At 45.4% G+C, this 19,528-nt stretch overlaps 2 protein-coding genes across 3 annotated transcripts in view; one reads left to right on the top strand and one right to left on the bottom strand.

Moving 5' to 3' along the window:
• Positions 1 to 19,528, bottom strand: part of LOC119556431 (E3 ubiquitin-protein ligase highwire) — a 55,359-nt gene that overhangs the window by 31,080 nt on the left and 4,751 nt on the right. Inside the window, exons 3-13 of the mRNA XM_037868659.1 lie at positions 18,701 to 19,087; positions 17,319 to 18,438; positions 16,553 to 17,255; positions 16,337 to 16,476; positions 15,687 to 16,270; positions 14,343 to 15,393; positions 14,000 to 14,278; positions 11,362 to 13,939; positions 11,145 to 11,292; positions 10,971 to 11,073; positions 10,772 to 10,907 (exon numbers count right to left, since the gene is read on the bottom strand). Of these exons, the coding sequence (XP_037724587.1) occupies positions 10,772 to 10,907; positions 10,971 to 11,073; positions 11,145 to 11,292; positions 11,362 to 13,939; positions 14,000 to 14,278; positions 14,343 to 15,393; positions 15,687 to 16,270; positions 16,337 to 16,476; positions 16,553 to 17,255; positions 17,319 to 18,438; positions 18,701 to 19,087 (7,229 nt within the window). The remainder of the gene's footprint in view (positions 1 to 10,771; positions 10,908 to 10,970; positions 11,074 to 11,144; positions 11,293 to 11,361; positions 13,940 to 13,999; positions 14,279 to 14,342; positions 15,394 to 15,686; positions 16,271 to 16,336; positions 16,477 to 16,552; positions 17,256 to 17,318; positions 18,439 to 18,700; positions 19,088 to 19,528) is intronic.
• Positions 386 to 10,068, top strand: LOC119556433. 2 transcript variants are annotated; one of them, XM_037868662.1, is made up of 5 exons: positions 386 to 407; positions 7,496 to 7,888; positions 8,346 to 8,723; positions 8,787 to 8,946; positions 9,005 to 10,068. In XM_037868662.1, exons 2-5 carry the CDS (start codon positions 7,724 to 7,726, stop codon positions 9,697 to 9,699), a joined length of 1,398 nt encoding a protein of 465 aa, XP_037724590.1. In that variant the 5' UTR covers positions 386 to 407; positions 7,496 to 7,723; the 3' UTR covers positions 9,700 to 10,068. The 2 variants fall into 2 exon arrangements, with proteins under 2 accessions (XP_037724590.1, XP_037724589.1); XM_037868661.1 differs by lacking the exon at positions 386 to 407 and adding an exon at positions 2,361 to 2,515.

The following is a 19,528-nucleotide window of genomic DNA, read 5'->3' as shown; positions in this document are numbered from 1 at the left end:
AACCCCAAAAAGTTATATGAAATACTCATTTCCGATTCATATTAATATTCCGATTTTATTAGGGTTTTTCTAAAATATTTTTAAAAATTATCTTTTATAGCTGTTCCCAAATTAATATAAGTAAAACGATCACTAAGGTTTTAAATCACGAATAAGATCGCCTAAAAGTATGCAACAATATATTTTGAGTCAGGAAGTGCGATGTCTTCATTGCACACCTTGGAAACGTTTATCAGGTTTTTTTTTAAACAATCATATTTATGGACAGTGAAACTGAACGGTGATACATCAAATATTATCTCACAGTGCATGTAAAAACAAAAAAATTTGTAAGAAGCAGCAGAAATCAGTTAAATGGAATGTAATATTTACGACCGAGGTACTTAAACCCCCTCCATTTCTACAAGGTAAATGGCGTGCTTATCGGCACTTTTAAATATAATCACTCAAATAGCCATAAATATGAAATGCTCAATTTGCCACTCTATTATTTCAGCGATAAGAATGAGTTCGTTTCTCCGTAGGTTCCAGAAATAGGAACAGTTTAAAACCACAATAGAAACATGGGGGAGAATGCCATAGGTCTTGTTATCGATTTTCAGGGAGATAAGGCTAGTCCTACGGATGTTGGGTGGTCTGCAACTGAACTTTGTTGGGGATCCGGAGAGGTTCCCAGGGGCACTTATAAAAGCGAATGATCTGAAGAGCCTTCTCATAAGTTTAACATATTTACATGGCCTAGCTCTTTAAAAGCCTACCGCTAAGTGCTCCATGTTTGCGTTTGCCCCCAAGTAAATTTGATTTGATTTGTGTTGATCTACTGTCCGCCTCCTCATCTTTCTCTCCCTTTCTCCTTTCTTCCCTTTCCCATCCCCTCTTTCTCCGCAATTTTGCGGGGGCCTTTTCAAAGCGGCAAGTGTCAAGCGATGCGTGGCATCGTTCAATTAAGCGCCGCGCAGATACAGATTTCAAGTTAAAAATCCATGTTCAACTTCAACTTGACATACACAAAGCAAAACTAAAGGGCATATACACAGAAAGAAATAAGGAGTACTTTTTAAAAAGAATTTAGAAATATATCCTATGTATACAAGTAATTCAGCGATTGGAAGATGTGCCATAAACTGAAATATTATTATATGTTTCCTATATGTAATATGATACATCTTTTAATGATTACATTTTTTGGATTTTATTTTTTAAAGATGTATATTTAATAAAAAAAATTCCTGTATTTCCACACCTAAATTTTTATTAATTTATATCTACGAAACTTCTAGTACCTATTACAACACTATCAGTATATATTTGGAAAATAATATATGATTTTACAAATATTTTTGAATTCAGAAGTGCCATTTTGAAATTCATTTTTCCATGTGCAGGCAATAAACGCAAAAATTCTTCACCTTCTTTGTAATTTTGTTGTAGTTTTCAGATTTTTGAGCTTGCGATCGTTTGAGAGACGCTCCCGCTAAATCGCCGCAGCCAAACTGGCGCTCGTTCAACTCAAAAATACTCACGAAGAGAGCGAGCAGAGAGCGGTAGAGAAATCCACGTCGAATTCAAACGAGAGATTGCGACAGTGATGTCAGTGCCGGAAATGGCGGGAAAAAGCTAAAGCTAAATTATTGCGTATACGACTCTTTGTATCAAAATTGCGCATACGCCTTGGTAGACAAAAAAACAAATCAAAAAACATAGGTTATAGGTAATTTTCAATTGCTTTTTAACCTGAGAATAAATAAAATATTTACTAGCTATTTTTTGCTTTCATCAATGAAAATCATAAAATTAGTTCATTTGTACCTGAAAAAATTTTAATCTTAGAAAACCGTCAATAGTACATTTTGTGTTACCTAAGGTTAATAAAAAAAATAATAGAAAAGTAAAAAAATATTTTTTAACTTGATAAAAACGAACTACAAATTATATAGACTGCGCTGGGACTTGAACTCGCAGTTTTTTATATCTTTAACTAAGTTTTGGACCATAGCACTAATTTTAAAGCGCGCAGGAGGAAAAGTTAAAAAATTAAATGCGCTGCAAGTGGTTTTGAACTCGCAGTCTTTTGGGGTGTACAATTCCCATGCCACATACGCTGGGATTTGAACTCGCAGTCTTTTATATCTTTACGTTTTGAAGCACAGCACTCATTTTTAAGCGCGCAGGGGGTACAATTCCAAAAATTTTATGCGCTGCAAGTGGTTTGGAACTCGCAGTCTTTTGGGGTATATGATTCGCATCCTACATACGGATTTTTGGGCAGAAAATAGTCGAACGCTCACCACTGAATCGGGTCGGAGATTGGTTATTCGCGCTAGGCGGTTGGCGTTAAGCATTCGGTGTTCAGCGTTCAACGGTTTGGCGCTCAGTTTGTCAGTTGTACGCGCTTACGCCGGTTGGGCGACCAACAAAAACAAGGCTACAGAACCGCCTGACCGCTCGCGTGCTTTTAATATTTACTGCTAATATAAATAAATGCGATTATTTACTTGGGCAATTTACGTCAAAGGTTCGCTTAAATTCACGCTTTTTTTTAGAGTGTCTCTATAGTTTCCATATGTGTCAAGATTTTCGTTTGTGTGCGCTTTTCTGGAACCGCCATAAAGTTCAAAGTAATAAAAAAAACTAATGGGGAGAGAAGGAAAAATGGTTTGCATTTGCGTTGCAAATATGCTGAGAAAGGCTAAAAAAGAATTCAAACAAACAGAGAAGAAGAATTCTTCCCTCTCTTGTGTGGTTCTCTCTTCTCCGTATTCTTCTTGGTGATCATGATCACCAGCCCACGCATCCAAACAAAACAAACAAGACAAAAACAAATCAAAGCCCCAAACAAGAATTTAACATCTCTCTATTCTTCGATATTTTTTTTTTGCTATTTCCCCGGGGAACACATATTAGCAGTGTATATTTGTGAGCACAAACGCCCCCTTGCTAAATAAAAAATAAATATATAATACAAATTGGCAGACACCTTGCCATATATCCATATCCATTATGTCCGCTGCCCGTCATCATCGTATTTCGATATTTCAAGGTTAAATGACGACGGAGAAAAGCAAACGTGAAATAAAAATCTGTTTTTAGTTTGCTTTTGCCATTAAAACGTTTTCGGAACGGCAAAAAGTCCAACCCCGAAAGTCAATGTTACAAAAAATTGTTTGCTCCAGAGTACAGTCAAGTCTCTAAGTAACCAAACTTCTAAGCAGTTACCTAGATTTTTCTAAATTTAAAGTACCAACATTTTAATACTGATCTTTACTCACAAAATTTTCAAAGTAATTGTTATCAAAAGGTTTGGATCTGATAAAAACCTATTCTCTGGTATTTTATTGATAAGATTGTTTGACAATATCTTAAAGATACAATCGTTTCAAGCTTCGATCACTCGAACTGTAAAATATTCCTGTTTAGTTAAAGTCCTGAAACAGGAACTACCACTTAAGAAATATTATATCTTTAAGTTCTGAGCTTAAAGAAGTTCTTCAGCAAACAGGGCCAAAGTCAATGTTATGAAAGCTTGATCGAATTTGTGCCAAGTGTATGGAGACCAAAACAACTGCACGAATTTCAAGTAGTAGAAAGCAAAGAGCAGCAGTACAACAGGCTAAAAACATTAACCCCGTCAAGTGCCCCCAGCATTCTACTGCTACATTTTCGCTTTTAAAGTGGTTGGACCTTTGGCTAAATGAGCTTTTGCGGTAGATTTGCCTTTTACAATAAACGAGCTTCGAAAGAAAGTCGTTGACAATTTTGCAACAGATAAGATTTGCTAAATCGCTGGAAAGCTTGTAGTTAACTTTTAATAGCCATCTTGAAAGAGAAAACACACATTAAAAGATGTACCTTCAAGAAAGTTAGGTTTACATAGGCTTTGTTATATGTTATTTCTATTTCTTAGTTAAATCTACTAATCTTTCTAGAAAATTACATGGTTTGAATCAACCGTAAGTACTAATAACATTATACCTACATATAATACTGACCATTTTAAGGTAAGGAAAACACAAAACAGGATATTACAATCTTCGACATAAAGTCATTTTCTGGTCTGCATGTCAAACTTAAAGTAAGCTTTAAACTATAAATTTGCATAGGTTTTTTATATTTAAAGCCTACTCTTAATTTTACATGCGGATGAGGAACAGGCTCAAAAAAGATTAGGAGTCATAGAAATTTCCTTTGTAGGTTGACATTTAAGTCTATCCTTCACTCATAATTTCTTGCGTTCAATAACGATACGATAATGATATTTCATCAAAGACAGTCCATCAACTATATTTGATACTTTTCTTGGCGACGTCAGGAATTTATCAAGGCATTTAAAAATATCATTAACCCACGAATTTCCACCGTTACTGATTTCCAACTGTCCCTCAGTCGAAAATACTCCAGTTAGTCATTGAATTTCCCATAAATTCCATTCTGCCGTGCAAACTGCATGGAGTAATGCGTATGTAAACCTTTGGTTACCATATACACATGTGTCATCCTGCGAGAATTGAGTCAAATGGTGTGGCAATCGCTCCAACTCCTGACTCATTTGCCATCTTATCGCAGTTGATAAAAGCGGCGATAAGATAGTGATTTTAGCCCGTTTCGAATGGGGCAATCGGTCGAGTGCAACGGTATTTAGCCCAGTAACCGATGCTATGTGCAACCGACCACTGGTATATTGCAATGCAGCCTTTCGATTCGCTCAGTTGTGCTATGAATTAATTCAAGTCAATGGTTACAAGTCCATGAAATGTGCTAATTATATGTATGTACAATTGTGGCCGAAATAACCGCAGTGGGGTTAACAAAAATACCAGAATATACAAAGCTTTGGTTTCAAAATAATTGCAGAGAAGTCTTTTAAGAAGGTTATGGCGTTACTTATATTGTACTAACTAACCTTTCCTTCTATCAAATAAGCTCTCAATGTTTGCTAATTTATAGTAAGTAACTCTCAGTTCTTAACGATAAAACAAGGAATATCATGGGTTACTCAGCAAGTACTTATAGTAAGTAACTCTCAAGTCTCAAAATCATAGCTAAGAAAATATAATAAAGTGCAGAACCAATTTAAGATTGACTATATTTTTGTTTTCTGTAGATAACTTTTAAATTATGGCAGAAAATAGTTTTATTTTTTAATTTCTACATTTACAACCAGGGAAGGTTTTTTTTAATAGGTCCTATTGACCATTAAGTATTTATAGCATAATTGCCTCCTAATTGGGGTAATTCCGGGGCGTAGTCTGAGGGGGTTAACAAGGGGTCTGTGCCTCCGGTTCTGATTCTACGGTTTAAATAGTGCGTGTGAGCGAGTTGTTACTTGACAGGAAATGCAATTGCGCTTTAATTCAATTTCCTAAGCGCATGTCCACTCAATGAACGTCACTTGATTTAATGGAATGTACCCCAAAGGGTTGACCAACGCGTCTGCAACACATCCGGAATTCTAAGGCCCCGTCTGATATAGCAAAAAATAAACTTTATGGAAGGTATTAAGGGGATCGTGATATATATAGAATCTCTTCTATTATGACAATCACTAGATAGGGCATTATAAATACGGAAATGCATTATCTTAATTACTTTATTAGAGTATTTTGTTGACCATTCATTAAAAGCACTTTTTCTTATCATTGCCAAGGACAAAGTTAAAGGTTAATGCCACTGGCTTCGCAACAAGTTCTTTGTTAAATGCAATTTAAAATTTTTAAACCTTAATGTGAATATATCTTTATAAAATACTTGATTTATAAGCGTATGTGATGGTCAGCTTGGAGTCTCTGGAATGCCCATTCGTGCTGGTTATTCGAATTCCTCGATTCGTGCGCAAATATTTTAACAGTCGCCACTTGAGATGAAGACCCGACTCTGGCGCTGACTAAATTTCCTCTCGCGCAAATTGAGTTCTATAAACAAATGGAAATGGAAATGGCCATAAACAAATAACAAAGCATAATTGCTCATGTTCGGGCTACCAGACCCAGACGAAGTCTCCATTTCCAGGGCCAGAGAGATTTCCAGTGTTTGCTATACGACCTCAGAATTCAATTAACAGACGGCAGCGGCGATGATTGGAGGGGGGCTGGAGAAAACTGGTGAAGTGATCACAATTGGAGAGGGTGTTGTGATTCAATTAGACCCTCGTCCACATCCCCATCTTGGAAGCGAGCTAGTGTGTTTGCGATCGTTGGGCAATAGCGTTAGCTGATTATGATCGACACTCTCAACTGCCCAAAGTAGTTGGTCGAAATTTCGCCTCGAGATCGGTAATCGATCACTCTGTTTTGGGTCAGCTTAAATTTTTTGTGTGATTTTGCCACATTTTCCTCACAGAAATGACAATTATTTCTTATACAATAATAAACACTTTTTTGCGAATCTCTGTATTACAATATTTTAAACTTATTAAGACTGTGATCGTTTAAAAATTTGTATTAGAACTTATTGCTCCTCAATCGATTACTTCTGATTTCTTACCTAGAAATCTTATAGAAACTATAGTTAAAACTCAAAAAATAAAAACCACTTACACGCAAGATATGGAGAAGCAACAATTATTGTGTTCGGCGATCGTGGCCCCAGGATCATTATTAAAAAAATCGAAAAAGGAATTGGTTGTGAATTGAAGTAGGTGTCCCGGTTTTGCTGAACACAGAAAATTCACTGACGTTATCTTGCAGAAACTATCGCTTTAATAATGAAGTTATCTTATCTTTTAAATATCTCTGAAATAGTGTTAACAACTTGTAAAATTTGTTTTTCTTTCATATATGCATTTCCACCAGAAATTCAGTAAAGCCAAAATCTTTAAATTTATTTAAAACATATGTGTTGTTATATGATTTTCCCTCGATATTAGTTTCAAAGTAGATTCGTTCCCAACTTAGCAACGCAAATTATATATAATTTGATCAATTTTAATTATCAATTAATTAATCATCATTATCCTTAAAAAGTATATTTTTGGTATTTTTTTTACCTATTGTTATTTTATTCAATTATTTTTGACCATTTGTATACCTAATTCCGCATTTATATGTTAAACTATTTAAATGGTTTAGGGTTATTGTCCAATTTAACTGCAATTTGTCGCATGAAACAGGTGCACAATTTTCCAAACATCTGTTCTTACTTGATTAATGTGTGTAATTACTCATGTTGACCAATATTTTTCTTTAGCGTTAATCATCAATATTAAAACTACTATCTGCCGTTTCAAATGTATTTTGTAACTATTTTGTAAATATTTGTTTAAATGCCACCTAATTTTAAATGTTTTATTGAGAATCAGTTAATATTTATAGTAAACTCGGAAGGTACATGGGGCTAGACATGTTAGGAAGTTACTATCGGTATTATCTGCTATAAAGAGGGGAAAATGGAGCTCAATTTCAGTCTGACGGCCCGAAAACACACACATATAGTACAGAAATTCGACACACGAATGCCAACACACGACTGTAACTCATACATATGTGTACTTATACTATAGATAAGAAACACCTTCAAAGATAAGGCTGGAACGAATCGGAATCGGACTTTATCAGCATTTCCACGGAACGCTTACGGCGGAGAGCAGTGCAAAACGGAGCGGATGGTAAACACAACTAGAAAATGAACAAAGAGTGGGCCGGAGAATAAGTTGACGAAAAAAGAGAGAGCGAGAAGCACAGGTTAATATGAGTGAATAATTAGCCATAGGCGGATCAGTCGAGAAATCATGCGGAATATCAGAAATCTCAAGGATCCCACGGCGTGGCCATGGCTCCTCCTGCCCCTCCTCTTCCTCTTCCTTTTCCCCCACTCCGTCCGGGCGGATCCCGCGAAGGTGACCTGTGGGGAATACGGAACCACCATCACCTGCGACTGCAACAACTCCGACCAGGTGAGTCAACTCGTTAATGTTTACATACCGTTTTCTCATAAAAAAAATGATATCATTACCATTTTTCAAATATCTATTCTGCCTAGTATTAGAAGATTTAAAATGTAGTGTTAAGAACTTATCGAATTTTCTATTTTCAAAAGTGAAAATGAATATACAAAAAATTACACTATAAAAATGATATGACAAATACCTTCCAAAACATTGACATTCGGTTTTTATCATATCAATGAGTAATTATTTTAAAAATGGTATCAGGCTTTCGTTATCAGCAGGTCTAATTGTTTAATTAGTAATGGTACACCTTAGTTTTTTGGGTGTCCATTTGCTTTATAGTATTTCTTTTACATGTAGAGGGATTTTCATTAGTTATGTCTGTTCAAAACTTTTTTGGCACTTTCTTAGATCTTTATTTCTTATAGGTCTATCTAGTTTTAAACGTTCCTTTATTCTGCAGCCCATGGTTTTGCCACCTCTGCATGGAGGCGTGGACACGATTGAGATCCGCAATTGTCGGGACCTTGTGGTGGAGGCCAATCGGCTGGCGGACACGATGGGCCTGCAGAAGGTGACCTTCCGCCAGGTGGGTCAGCTGGTGCTCCGCGAGTACGCGTTGAGTGTGCCGCGATATGCCAGCAACAAGGCTCTGATCGTGGAATTCGAGCAGACGAACCTCAAGCTGATCGAATCGCATGCCATCAATGGCAACATCGCGGAGATCTCATTCGTGGGCGGCCGGATCGATCTGATGAAGCCCTTCGGGTTCACCACCACTAAGGATAGTGCCATATTGCTCAAGTTCGACGGGGTCACCATACAGCGCATCGAGAGTCAGGTGAGTCAGCAAAAGAACCTCTGTGGTTATTATGAATAATATATAATTTTATTTGATTTACAGGCCTTCAAGAAGTTTGCCGTGGAGCAGATGACCATTGCCAACTGCCAATTCCTGGGTGATTTGCCCACACGAGCTTTTTACGAGCTCGAGGTCACCAACGAACTGAGTCTGCGGGGCAATCAGTTCCAGGAGGTCCACTCCCATGCCTTCTCCTTCAAGCGTAGGTTTTGATAAAATATCCCCCGAAGAACATTTATCAATCTCTTAGTCTCCTCCAGTTGTCTCCAAGTTAAGCCTGAGCGATAACCACTTTGTGTCCGTGGATGGCGAGTGGTTGGAGGCCCAAATCCGCGATGCGGTGACAATTCGGGGCAATGACTTCGGGGCCACCAGTGAGATCGCCTTCCGCAGCCTCACCGTTCATCGTTCGTACCAGTTGAGCGAGCACCTGGAGCTGCGTTTCCACAACAACAGCCTGCGCAGCTCTCGTCCAGGAGCAGATCCCCGAGCAGATGGCACAGGAGGAGCAATTGCCCCCCAACCACTGCGCTTCGACACCAGCTTCTCCCTCAGCATCCGTGATCTGCGCTACGATAATTCCTGGAGTTGTGAGCAGCTGGACAGGAATGTAGAGCCACCATTGCCACGGGCGGACTTCTTTCGGCTCCACAGCGATCAGCTGATGTTTCATCCTCCCGAATTCGGTGGAGATCAGAGGGTACAGCCCTATATGCCGCTGCGTTTGCTGATCACGGATCAGTGTCGGGAGCGCAGCTACATGGCATACATCATTACAGGAAGTGTGGTCCTGGGACTGCTGCTAATCCTGCTGATCCTGCTGCTCTGGTGGCGAGTGGTGCAGCGACGACGACGCCGCAAACTGGACGTAGTGCAGCCGGAGCCGCGCACTTACAAGGAGACCCAGATCGTATACCAAATCGAGAACGCTGGCCTGCTAAAGACTGATTTGTAGACGCCAAGGAAAGACATTTTGAGGACTGTTTTCGACCACATCGAAACCCATAGCAGACCCTCTACCCACAGAGACACAGAGCTAAATGAAGCTAGAGGAGCGGGCGGTGGAGTGGTTGGGGGAGCACCACCACCATCACCACCACCCATCATACGGAACCACCAATGCGTGACCTTTCGCTGTACCAAAACAATAGCCTACAGTTAGTCGTAAAGTATCTTATTCTAATTAATGCATAACTCGTAATGCTTGTCAGTTGTAAGTGGCCATGTAAATAGTCGCATGTAGGCTGGGATCTTGCCCAGAAATATCCAGGTGGGTTCGCCATACCCCACCAAATATATGGAATAAATCAAACTAAAGCCAAAAGAGTCTTCTTTTTTCTATGGTTTATGTTAGTATTATAGAATTACTAGTATATTATAATAATGATATAATATTAATAATATGGTATGCATGGTTTTCGGTTTTTGTCAAGTTTGTAGATATTTGCATTTTTTAGTTTTCTTTCAAACAGAACATTTAGACATTTAATTAGTGGAAAAATTGATAATTACGCAAATCAAAGGGCAAAGTTGGATCGTAAAATATATAGATGTGTTTATAAGTTGCACATGATAGAAGAGATGTTCACAGAAAAATTGTACAGTTTTAATATCTTTAAAAATGTAGTTCTCTTGGCACATGTTTACAAGATCATCGTAAAATAATTACTTTTTAAATCCGGTCCATTTATAGATTCTCAAGTGTTACAGTTTGATTGAATTTTTTATTGTAAGTACAAAAGAGTACACACCAAAAAATGTTATGGGTAAAACTGACCAATGTGGATAGTTACGTAACTGTAAAAAAGGGTTAACAACTATAAAAAAATAGTGACGTATGTATATTTTACTGTTGCTTTGGTTACTATTTAATAGTAAACCTACCATAAAATGGTTAGTTGTGTGTATTTCGTTGTTGGGAGAGTAACTATTGATTTGGTTTGGGACCATTAAACTATTTTATTTGGTCAATTTTACCTAAAAGTTTTTCTGTGTGTAATTTAAATAATGGCTTAAAAGAAACTCACCCGATGGGCAGATACGATTCCAAGGCCTGGTGCACGGTCAACTGGGGTTCGGAAAGGGCAAATCCCTTGGAGAGCAGGGTGTGATGGGCGTTGATGGTATCCTCAACGCCGCTCATGTCCTCCACATCCTTGTCATCTGATATGGTAAATAGGAACTTTAAGATAACCCAAAGTACAAAGCACACATTTCATAAGTCACCTGGCAAATTAAGCTCCTTCTTCATCAGATTGGCACTGCACATGCCGCCCAGGTAGGCCAACTCCTGCTCCAGTCGAATCAGACACGAGTTGCTGGCATTGATCTGAGCGAGAGGGAAGAACATGGTTTAGAAAGGGACGGCAATTCGATTTTTGGAGTCGGGCCGAGACTCACCGATGTGGGATTGTCGTAACCCACCACTAGACACTTGAAGCCATAGCGATTGTTGTGCGGATCCTGGGCATAAAGCGAGGCTGTTTCCAGGGAGAACTCCACGCAGTTCCCGGGCAGAATGAGGACATTGTGCAGCCAGGTTGAGGCGCTAAAGGACAAATCGGAATTCAGGATCAGTAAAGATTGATATCACCCATTGAGTCATCATTCCACTTACGTGTTAAACTTCTTGACCACAATCCACTCCCTGTCGTTGGGATCCTGGCTGCGCAGGGGCACGGAACTGGGGGCAGATGCGGATCCCGGAGCATTTCCGCCACCCGGACTGCGACAGCAACTGGCCATGGTCAACTGGACACTGGCGGAGCGTTGGTGTGTGCTCGGTGCTGCTCCGCTTCCGGCGATTCCACCGCCTGTGGTGCGCCTCCTGTCCGCCTGGGCACCCTGCACATTGTTGTCCGCCTGCTCCAGATAGTCATCCACATGCGGCACCAACGGCGCCTGCGAGGCAGGACGCATGGGAATCGACAGCAGCAGGTAATCCTCCAGCTGGGCCGTTCCACACTGCGGGTCAAACTCGATGGTGAGCCACTGGACGCAGGGCGGGAACTCCACGCGATAGCTGCTAATGCTGGCGCTCCTGTACGGATGCTCACTCTCCACCACACAGTAGTGATTGCTCGTTGTGCTGTTGCTTGAGCTGGAGCCAGAACTCGAGGTCTGTGTGGCAAATAGAGCCGGTTCCGGCTGACGCTGATCCTTGGACACGTGCAGCTGGTTCAGGGCAGCGATGTGCGGCAGGATCTCCTTGATCAGACCCAGAATCTGGACTGAGCTCTTGGGATCACTGCAGGCCAGGTTGGCAATGTGGGCATAGACCAGCGGCAGTAGGGTGTGGAACATATTGGAGGCGGCCAGATTGAAGACCTCAAGCAGTTGCACCGCGGCCACTTGACTGCCAACTCCGGCCACAACTTCGGCTCTGGATCCTCCGGCCACACTCACCCCACTGCCAGCCGCCGCCATTCCGGCCACCTCCAGCGGAGCCTCCTCCGAGTCGGAGTGCACTTGGTGGGTCACCGATTGCTGAGTCGGTTGCTCGGCGATCTCGAAATCCGTGGTCCTCTCATTGCCATTTATCGGAACACTCTGACTCTGACTTTGGCTTTGGTTCTGACTCTGACTCTGGCTCTGGCTTTGGCCATTCCTCAAGTCCGCTGATTCCTCCACTTCGGTGGCTCCAATCTCGATTTCCATCTCAAAGGGATTGGTGGACCGCTTGTCGAATTTGAGTGTCTCCATGAGACCCTTCGAAAAGGACTCGATGCGCTTGCCCAGATCCCTGGCCGTGGACAGCTGGGGATCGATTGCAGTGGGCAGGGCGGCTGTCCTGGAGTTGTTCGCCCAGTTGATGTCCATGTGCTCCTCGATGGGCGTGATATTGTGCTCGGAATCGATGGTCTGCGTGTGATTGGAACTGTTGTCCGAGGGCGAGCAAGAGGCAGCCATGGCATTGCGCGCCAGGATGAGCAGCTCTGTGCATTTCTTGGTGATGTCAGCGGCGATTTGCAGGGCTGTATCCCGGGTGGAGACCTCATGGGGTCCCAGAAGCATTATACGCTCCTCCATGTGGGGCACCACACTGGGTCCATCTCCAGATCGTCCGCTGGCCGAGTTTCCGTCCTGTTTCATGGGTGTGCTGTAATACAGAATGCAGGGCAATTGACCCCTCGCAGGAGTGGTGCCATTGAAGCTCAGGTCGCAGGCATAGAAATGGAACTGGGCGCCACAAGGTCCTCGAACCGCTGGCATGCCGGCGTCGCCGGAGCAAGTGCGTGCCCCCTGGGAGCACAGTCTCAGGGCGTAGCGAGCGTTCTCCTTAATGTGCACCGGATGGTCGAACTTGATCTCCGCCAGATCGTTGTGGACGGCATCCTGGTCGTAGCTGCCCGACACCGACTCAAGGGTCTCCCACTTGTGCTGCGGCTGCAGGTCCGCCGTATTATCGTACAGCAACTCCAACTGGTAGTCATAGCTCCCGGATCCCGAGTAAACCATGGCGCCAGCTATGGCCACACCAGGTCGATCCACGGCGAAGGCAATGGCATCGGGTCCAAAGTTTCCGGTATTCCAGGTGCGACTCACATCACAGCGGGCGAAGCGAGCTCCCGTCGAGTGGAGCGTTCTGGGCGGCATGAACAGTTTGTCATACTCTCCCATCGCCGTTTGGTAGACGATCTCGGCCAGAACCCTGGCCAGCAGGTGACAACAGTTGTCAATGAGGCCCTGATTGACGCTCTCCTTGCCACCAGGATAGCAGCCACCAAGGCTTCCCAGACTCCGGCTGTAAATCGCCTCGATGCGGGAGCGAATGGGACTGGCGATTATGTCCAGCAGACGCACTAGCACATCCTTAAATGTCCAGGAGTTGCTCAGAAAGTCACTCTTCTCCTGCTGCGTGCGGTAGATCATCTGCTCCACCAGCACGGGATACGGATGGGCGTCCGTGGAGGAGAGCATGGGCAGGCCGGAGTTGTCGCTGGGACTGATGATCGACTGGCGTTCGTTGCCGGCTGCACTGAGCAGGGAGAAGGTGGCCCTTAGCTTCACCGATGGTGAGCAGAGTCCCGCCAGGATGGCACTCAGCAGGCGGGAATGCAAGGCTCCACGATCCATTTGGGCGAGCAGGTCGCACAGGCAATTCCACTTCAACGACGAGGTTGGATAGAAGGCATCGAAGCAGGCCACGAAGCTCAGGTGGCACTCGTCCAGGATCTCCAATGAGAGTTCATAGCCTGCGAAGGTAACGAGGGTTATAAGAAATGGGTTTACATATATTCCGACTCCCAACTCACCCTCATCCGTGGCTATGTCCTTGAAGATGTCATCGCAAAAGATGCCAATGAGCAGGGCCCTGACATTGCCGATGCACTCCGCCAGCTGGATGTTCTCCATGTTGGTCTTCCGGGTCACGGGAGTTCCGCTGCCGGCTGCCACCGCTGCCGAGGCCGATGTGGACGGTGCTCCTCCGCTTCCGCCACTGCTGATCATGGACGGGGCCGCCGATGGCGATGGGTCTCCAAAGTACTTGGCCATTACGGCTCCACCGGCCACCACACGCGGAGCATTCTTGTCTACAACAAAATTAAGAGGAGTACATTAGCAAAATAAACACTTGTGTATACAAGCAGGAGTCACCTTTGTTTGCCTTGGACTGGACCACCTTGGCTGCGGTCACCAGGCCGTTGCCGTGGGCGGCATTGGATCCACCACCGCCCGCAGTCAGCGATGTGGAGGAGTTCCGCTGGGGGTAGATCTCGTTGGTGTACTTGCGCAACAGGCGCAGGCATGATTTGATAACGTAGCCGAGGTACTGCAGCGACTGCTGGAGCTGCAGTGGTCGGGAGCGATCCCGCTCCTCGCGCAGTTGCAGCTTGAAGCAATCCCAGGACCAGCTGAGCAGGACCACCAGGCTCTCGAAGCACTCGCGGCTCACACTGTTGGCAAAGGCCCGGGAAATGCGCTGCACAGGATCGGCGTCCATTTGGGCCGGCGTTTGCTTGCAGTCCTGGGTCACCAGGCGGTACAGGATGGCCGGTATCTGGCCGGAGTTGACATCGGTGCCATTGTTGGCCTTCTTGCTGGACTTGAAGGAGAAGACCACCTGATCCTCGGTGGTCACAGAGGCCTGGCCGCAGGACCCGCAATCGGAGGAGGGTCCAGCGATCCGAGCCCACACCAGGTACCATCTGCCAGCCACCGCACTGACCGGCTTGGGCAGGAGGATGTGGTGCTTGCTCCTGGCGCCGCACTCGTACGGCACCTCCTTGGTCTCGCTGATCAGGATGCCCTCCTTTTCGTAGCCCCCGCCATCGCCGCCCAGATCGAAGAGCTTCAGCTTGCAGCTATACTCCCCGCGACCGCCGAACATCCCGAAGCCACAGATCACAATGTCCGTGTCCGCCGAAAAGCGGATGGCTTCCACACTGTGGCCGGAGTAGCCCCAACCGCCGCCGAAATTGTCGAACCGGCTGACCACTTGGAACTCGCCGGCCTGCGCCTCCGCCGTCTGTTGGGTCTGCTTGAGCAGCGGCTGCTCGAAGCATCCGGGTATGTTGTCCTGCGCCGACGTGAGGATGTCCAGGCAGGCGAGCAGATTCAGGGAGGCCTGTGAGCGCGCCACGCGTGAGTCCACGCGATCTGGTAGGGATAGTTCCGGCGAGAGCAGCGATCGATAAGTGGCCGAGTTCTGGAAGAGATCGAGGGGTTAGATGTGAGTATCATAGGAAATGTTTGTGTCATAAGTTCTGATAAATAGCCATATAAATATAAATAAATAAATAAGCATGGGGAAATGCTATTGTCCATTGCCTCGACTATGATATACCCCATTTAAACAAATAAACTTGCGCTGCGCAAGAATCTCTAAAATCTGCATGCATAATCCCAACTTCCGAGCTTTCATAGTCTATAATATACCCTTTTACTCATCGTGAAACTAGTTAAGATAGAAATAAATAAACATATAACCTTCTAACTCACCGCGTCACTCTCGTTGATGTCACTGGCCACGACATTGTGGCAGCGCAATTTCCGTGCTGCTCCATCGAATACCCATAGGACATTGTAGGTGGGGTCCATGGTGAAGGCCAGTTGTGGTGGCGATGGAATCGGTTCCGGGGAACTGCCACCCTGCTTGCCACCACGCCGAGGTCTTGGCACAGACCCTGCTGCCGCCGGCACTGATCCCGATCCCGGTGTTCCAGGAGCTGCTACTGTTCCACTTCCCGTTGCTGCAGCGGATGACCCCACCTCCGGGGGCGGCTGCTCCTCGAAGATCTGGTTCCGGCCCTCGTGCATGCTCCGGGACATCTGCTCGTTGATGGGCACACCAGCCGTGGCTGTGCCCGTCAAGGCCGTCAGAAGCGACGAGGTGGAGGCCGGTGATTCCGCCACGGGAGTCACAACCACATCCAGGTTGGAGTTGATCTCCGGCTGCTGTTGCTCCGGCTGTGCCTGCATCAGTTTCACAAAGTTGGTTTGTCCTCGATAATGAGCCGTACAACTGCCATCGCGCCGATTTATGGAGAGCGTGTGGAAGGACAGCGGAATGCTGGGGATGAGCACTATTCCGGTGGCAGGATAATTAAAGGATTAGCATTGGTTTCCCATCGATTTTGCGGTACACTTACATATCGTCTTCTTGTTGGCCACCACATGCATCTTGGGCAGCATTTGGGCTGTGATCAGGGATTCGTCTATCTTAATAAAGGTCTGATCTCCATTGGCGCCTATCCAGGTGACCTTTTTGCCATAACAGGGGCCCAAACCACTGGAAGATTGGAAGAAGAAAGAGAGTTTCCCATTAGTGATCAGGGTATAACTATTCCACCGGGAGATTCTCTTACAAGACGGCTCCGGGCGAGCAGTTCCAAAGGAACTTCTGGCGCTGGGTAAGCACCGGCATTAGCGGAGGCATCTCCTTGGAGCCACTTGGTTGTACGGTGGCCGGGGACTGGGATCGCTCCGGACCAGGCATTCCCACTGGCGCAACTGTTGGCGATCCACCTGCTCCCCCACCATCAGATCCAGGTCCCACCGGAGAGTCGTCGTCCTGGGGCGGAGGCTTCACCCCATAGTCGCTGGGTAATCGTCCCAGTTGTCCCTTCTGGTAGTTGCCAAATGTGTACACCATTCCCTTGGATGTCAGCAGTACGGTGTGATTGCTCCCGGCGGCCACTTGGCTGATGGCTCCGGAAACCTGGACACGAACTGGTCCGTTCACCGGCTGCAAGTCTCCACTGCCCAGTTGGCCGTATTGATTGCTCCCAAAGGTGTACACTTCGCCGGCCAAAGTAAGCACCACGGTGTGATGCAATCCACAAGCCACCTGGACCACTGGTGAAGAGCTCGTAAGCTGCAGCAGCTGTGGGGCCAGCGGAGCCACTCGAGGCGGATCCTTGTCCAGGTCAGTGGGCGTGGCAGCTCCTCCGCCGGCGGCCCCTGTCTCCAATTCACCCTTGCGCTCCTTGCGGCGCATGATAAGGGTTTTGGAGCGCTGTTGGCGCTGTTGTACGTCACTGGGTGGTGGCTTAAGTTCCGTTTTGGCTTCTGCAGGGGGAGATGGGTGTTTAGTACTTAAATGGGTACACCCATCTGAACAGATTAACTCACCATCGCTGTCCTGAAGGGCAATGCAGGCGGCGCAGAGACCACACTTGGCACAGCCCGCATCTCCGTGGCCACAGGGACATATGCTGCCTGCCAAGCGCTGCTCCAGCGGGACATTCAGGGCGGAGACACAACTGACATTGTAGCCGGTGCACTCCCGACAAATGACACACACGCGGCACTGACCCTGAACCAGATTGTGATCGTCGTAGTCGCACAGCGTGGAGAAGTCCAACTTCAGGCGCTTGTCCAGTGGCAGCAGGGATGCAAAACAGGCGGCTGCCGTTGAGGATGAGGCAAACGGAGGCACATCCTTCACCGGCTGCAACTTGTTGAATATCCTGCCGCACTGACCCTTGTTGTTCAGTCCGAACGAGAAGAGCTGCCCCTTGGCATTGAGGGCCACACAGTGGGCCTTGCCCAGGGCCACCTTGGTCACGTGCTGATCCAGCAGCTCACTGACGAAGCCCATGGCATCGCAGTGGGCCGTATCCTTGCCGTACATGATCAGTTTTCCCGATTTCGTCACAAAGGCGGAGGTGCCATTGTTGCAGGCGGCATGAACCACCACATGACCATCGATCTTGGTCATCTTCTTGGGCTTCACCGCCTTCGGTTGTCTCCGATTCTTGCTGCTATCCCCATCCTCGCCCCGACGGGCTGTACCCGCAAAGAAGACGGTCCCGTCATCGTTGACCAGAAGAGCATGGATGCCATCGTGTCCCACGGCCACATGGACTATATTGGCCGCCTTGGAGATCACTAGTTCGGTGAGCTTTAACGTCGGGGTGCGACCCACACACTTCAGTCCCAGGGCTGCGGACTTTCCGTAATAGTAAACCCTGCCATTGCTGGCCCGCACCAGGCCGAACTCCTTTCCGCAGGCCATGCCCATGACATCCACATCCGCATCCCGGCAGGGAGCCGGTAGCTTCGGTTCGAAGCTGTTGTGAGCCGATTGGATCCGCTGGATTTGGTACTGATTGAGCAGCTCGTCCTCGAAGGCCGCGTAGCCCAGTGTCCGGAACTTCTTGCGGGCCAACTGCAGCGGCAGTTCGAAGGGCGGCGGGTCAATGTTGTAGCTATTGTGGTACAGATTCAGTTTCTTCACCACCAGTGTATCCTACATAAAATAATTCAAAAGTACGAAACTCATTAATGAAAAATAGTTAACGATTTACAATTTTGTAAAAATAAAATCTCTAGTTATTTAAATATCTTATATTTGTAGCATATACTATCATATGAATCTCAAGAATTCGCGAGTATAGTTTTTTAATATTATAATTCGCATATTCTATTAATTTTTACCGTAAAATGTTGTGCTTTGGTTGCTTTTATAGTGGGGGCTTGGATAAGACATATTTTTAAATACAGGTACTCACATCGCGGTTGCTGCAGATGGCGTGCAGCGAGTCGTCGTCCGTGAAGAGCACGTAGTTGAGTCCCTCGCGCATATGCAGCATGCTCAGGGGACTCATCGCCTTGATGGCCAGCGTGTCCAGGCCCACCATTTGCAGCTGGTCGCCTGCACTCCGGCGACAGGTGCGCCGGAAGTAGAGCTGCCCGCCACTGTAGCCCAGCCAGGCACTCCGCTCGTGGCTGAAGTCCTCGTTCTGGGCATAAACGTGCCCCTTGTAGGATCCCCCAAAGCCAGTGCCGATCTTCAGCAGGGTACCTCCATACAGTAGGTACACAAACACTCCATCGCAGGCCATTGCTGGCGAGGTGATGGGCGCACCAGTGCTCAAGGGCGGCAACTTCAGGGGAAACTGAAACAAAAGAGGGCACAAAATTTGAACATTTTTTCTAGAACTAAACAAGTATTATTTTTCATTTCATAAAACAAGTTGTAGTTATGAATTTTAGATTTTCTTGGGCTAAAAGCTCTTTGTGTGAAGGCTCCCAGAAAAGATTACAATCATTTTCAAAAAAAAGTTATGATTTTTCAAAAAGTTCAAACCAATTAAAAAAATTTGTAATTTATCTAAAACGTTTCTTAAATCAGTAAAGAATATGTTGGTGGTGGGTCTGAATCACAGCTTACAACACTTGTTTAACAATATAATTTTATGATTTATCCATCATTTGAACATTGTTCAATATATCTCAGCCGTTTTAAGACCAGTAAAGAATGTTTTTTTAATGAAAAATACATTTAAAACATATCCTTTCGTAGACTTTAAAATGTTTTCTTTGTGTAGCAACCTCCA

Source organism: Drosophila subpulchrella, chromosome X (genome assembly GCF_014743375.2).
Source record: "Drosophila subpulchrella strain 33 F10 #4 breed RU33 chromosome X, RU_Dsub_v1.1 Primary Assembly, whole genome shotgun sequence".
In the NCBI taxonomy this organism is placed as follows: domain Eukaryota; kingdom Metazoa; phylum Arthropoda; class Insecta; order Diptera; family Drosophilidae; genus Drosophila; species Drosophila subpulchrella.
Note: the sequence above shows the minus strand (reverse complement) of the source record. Positions and strands in the feature narration are given on the sequence as shown.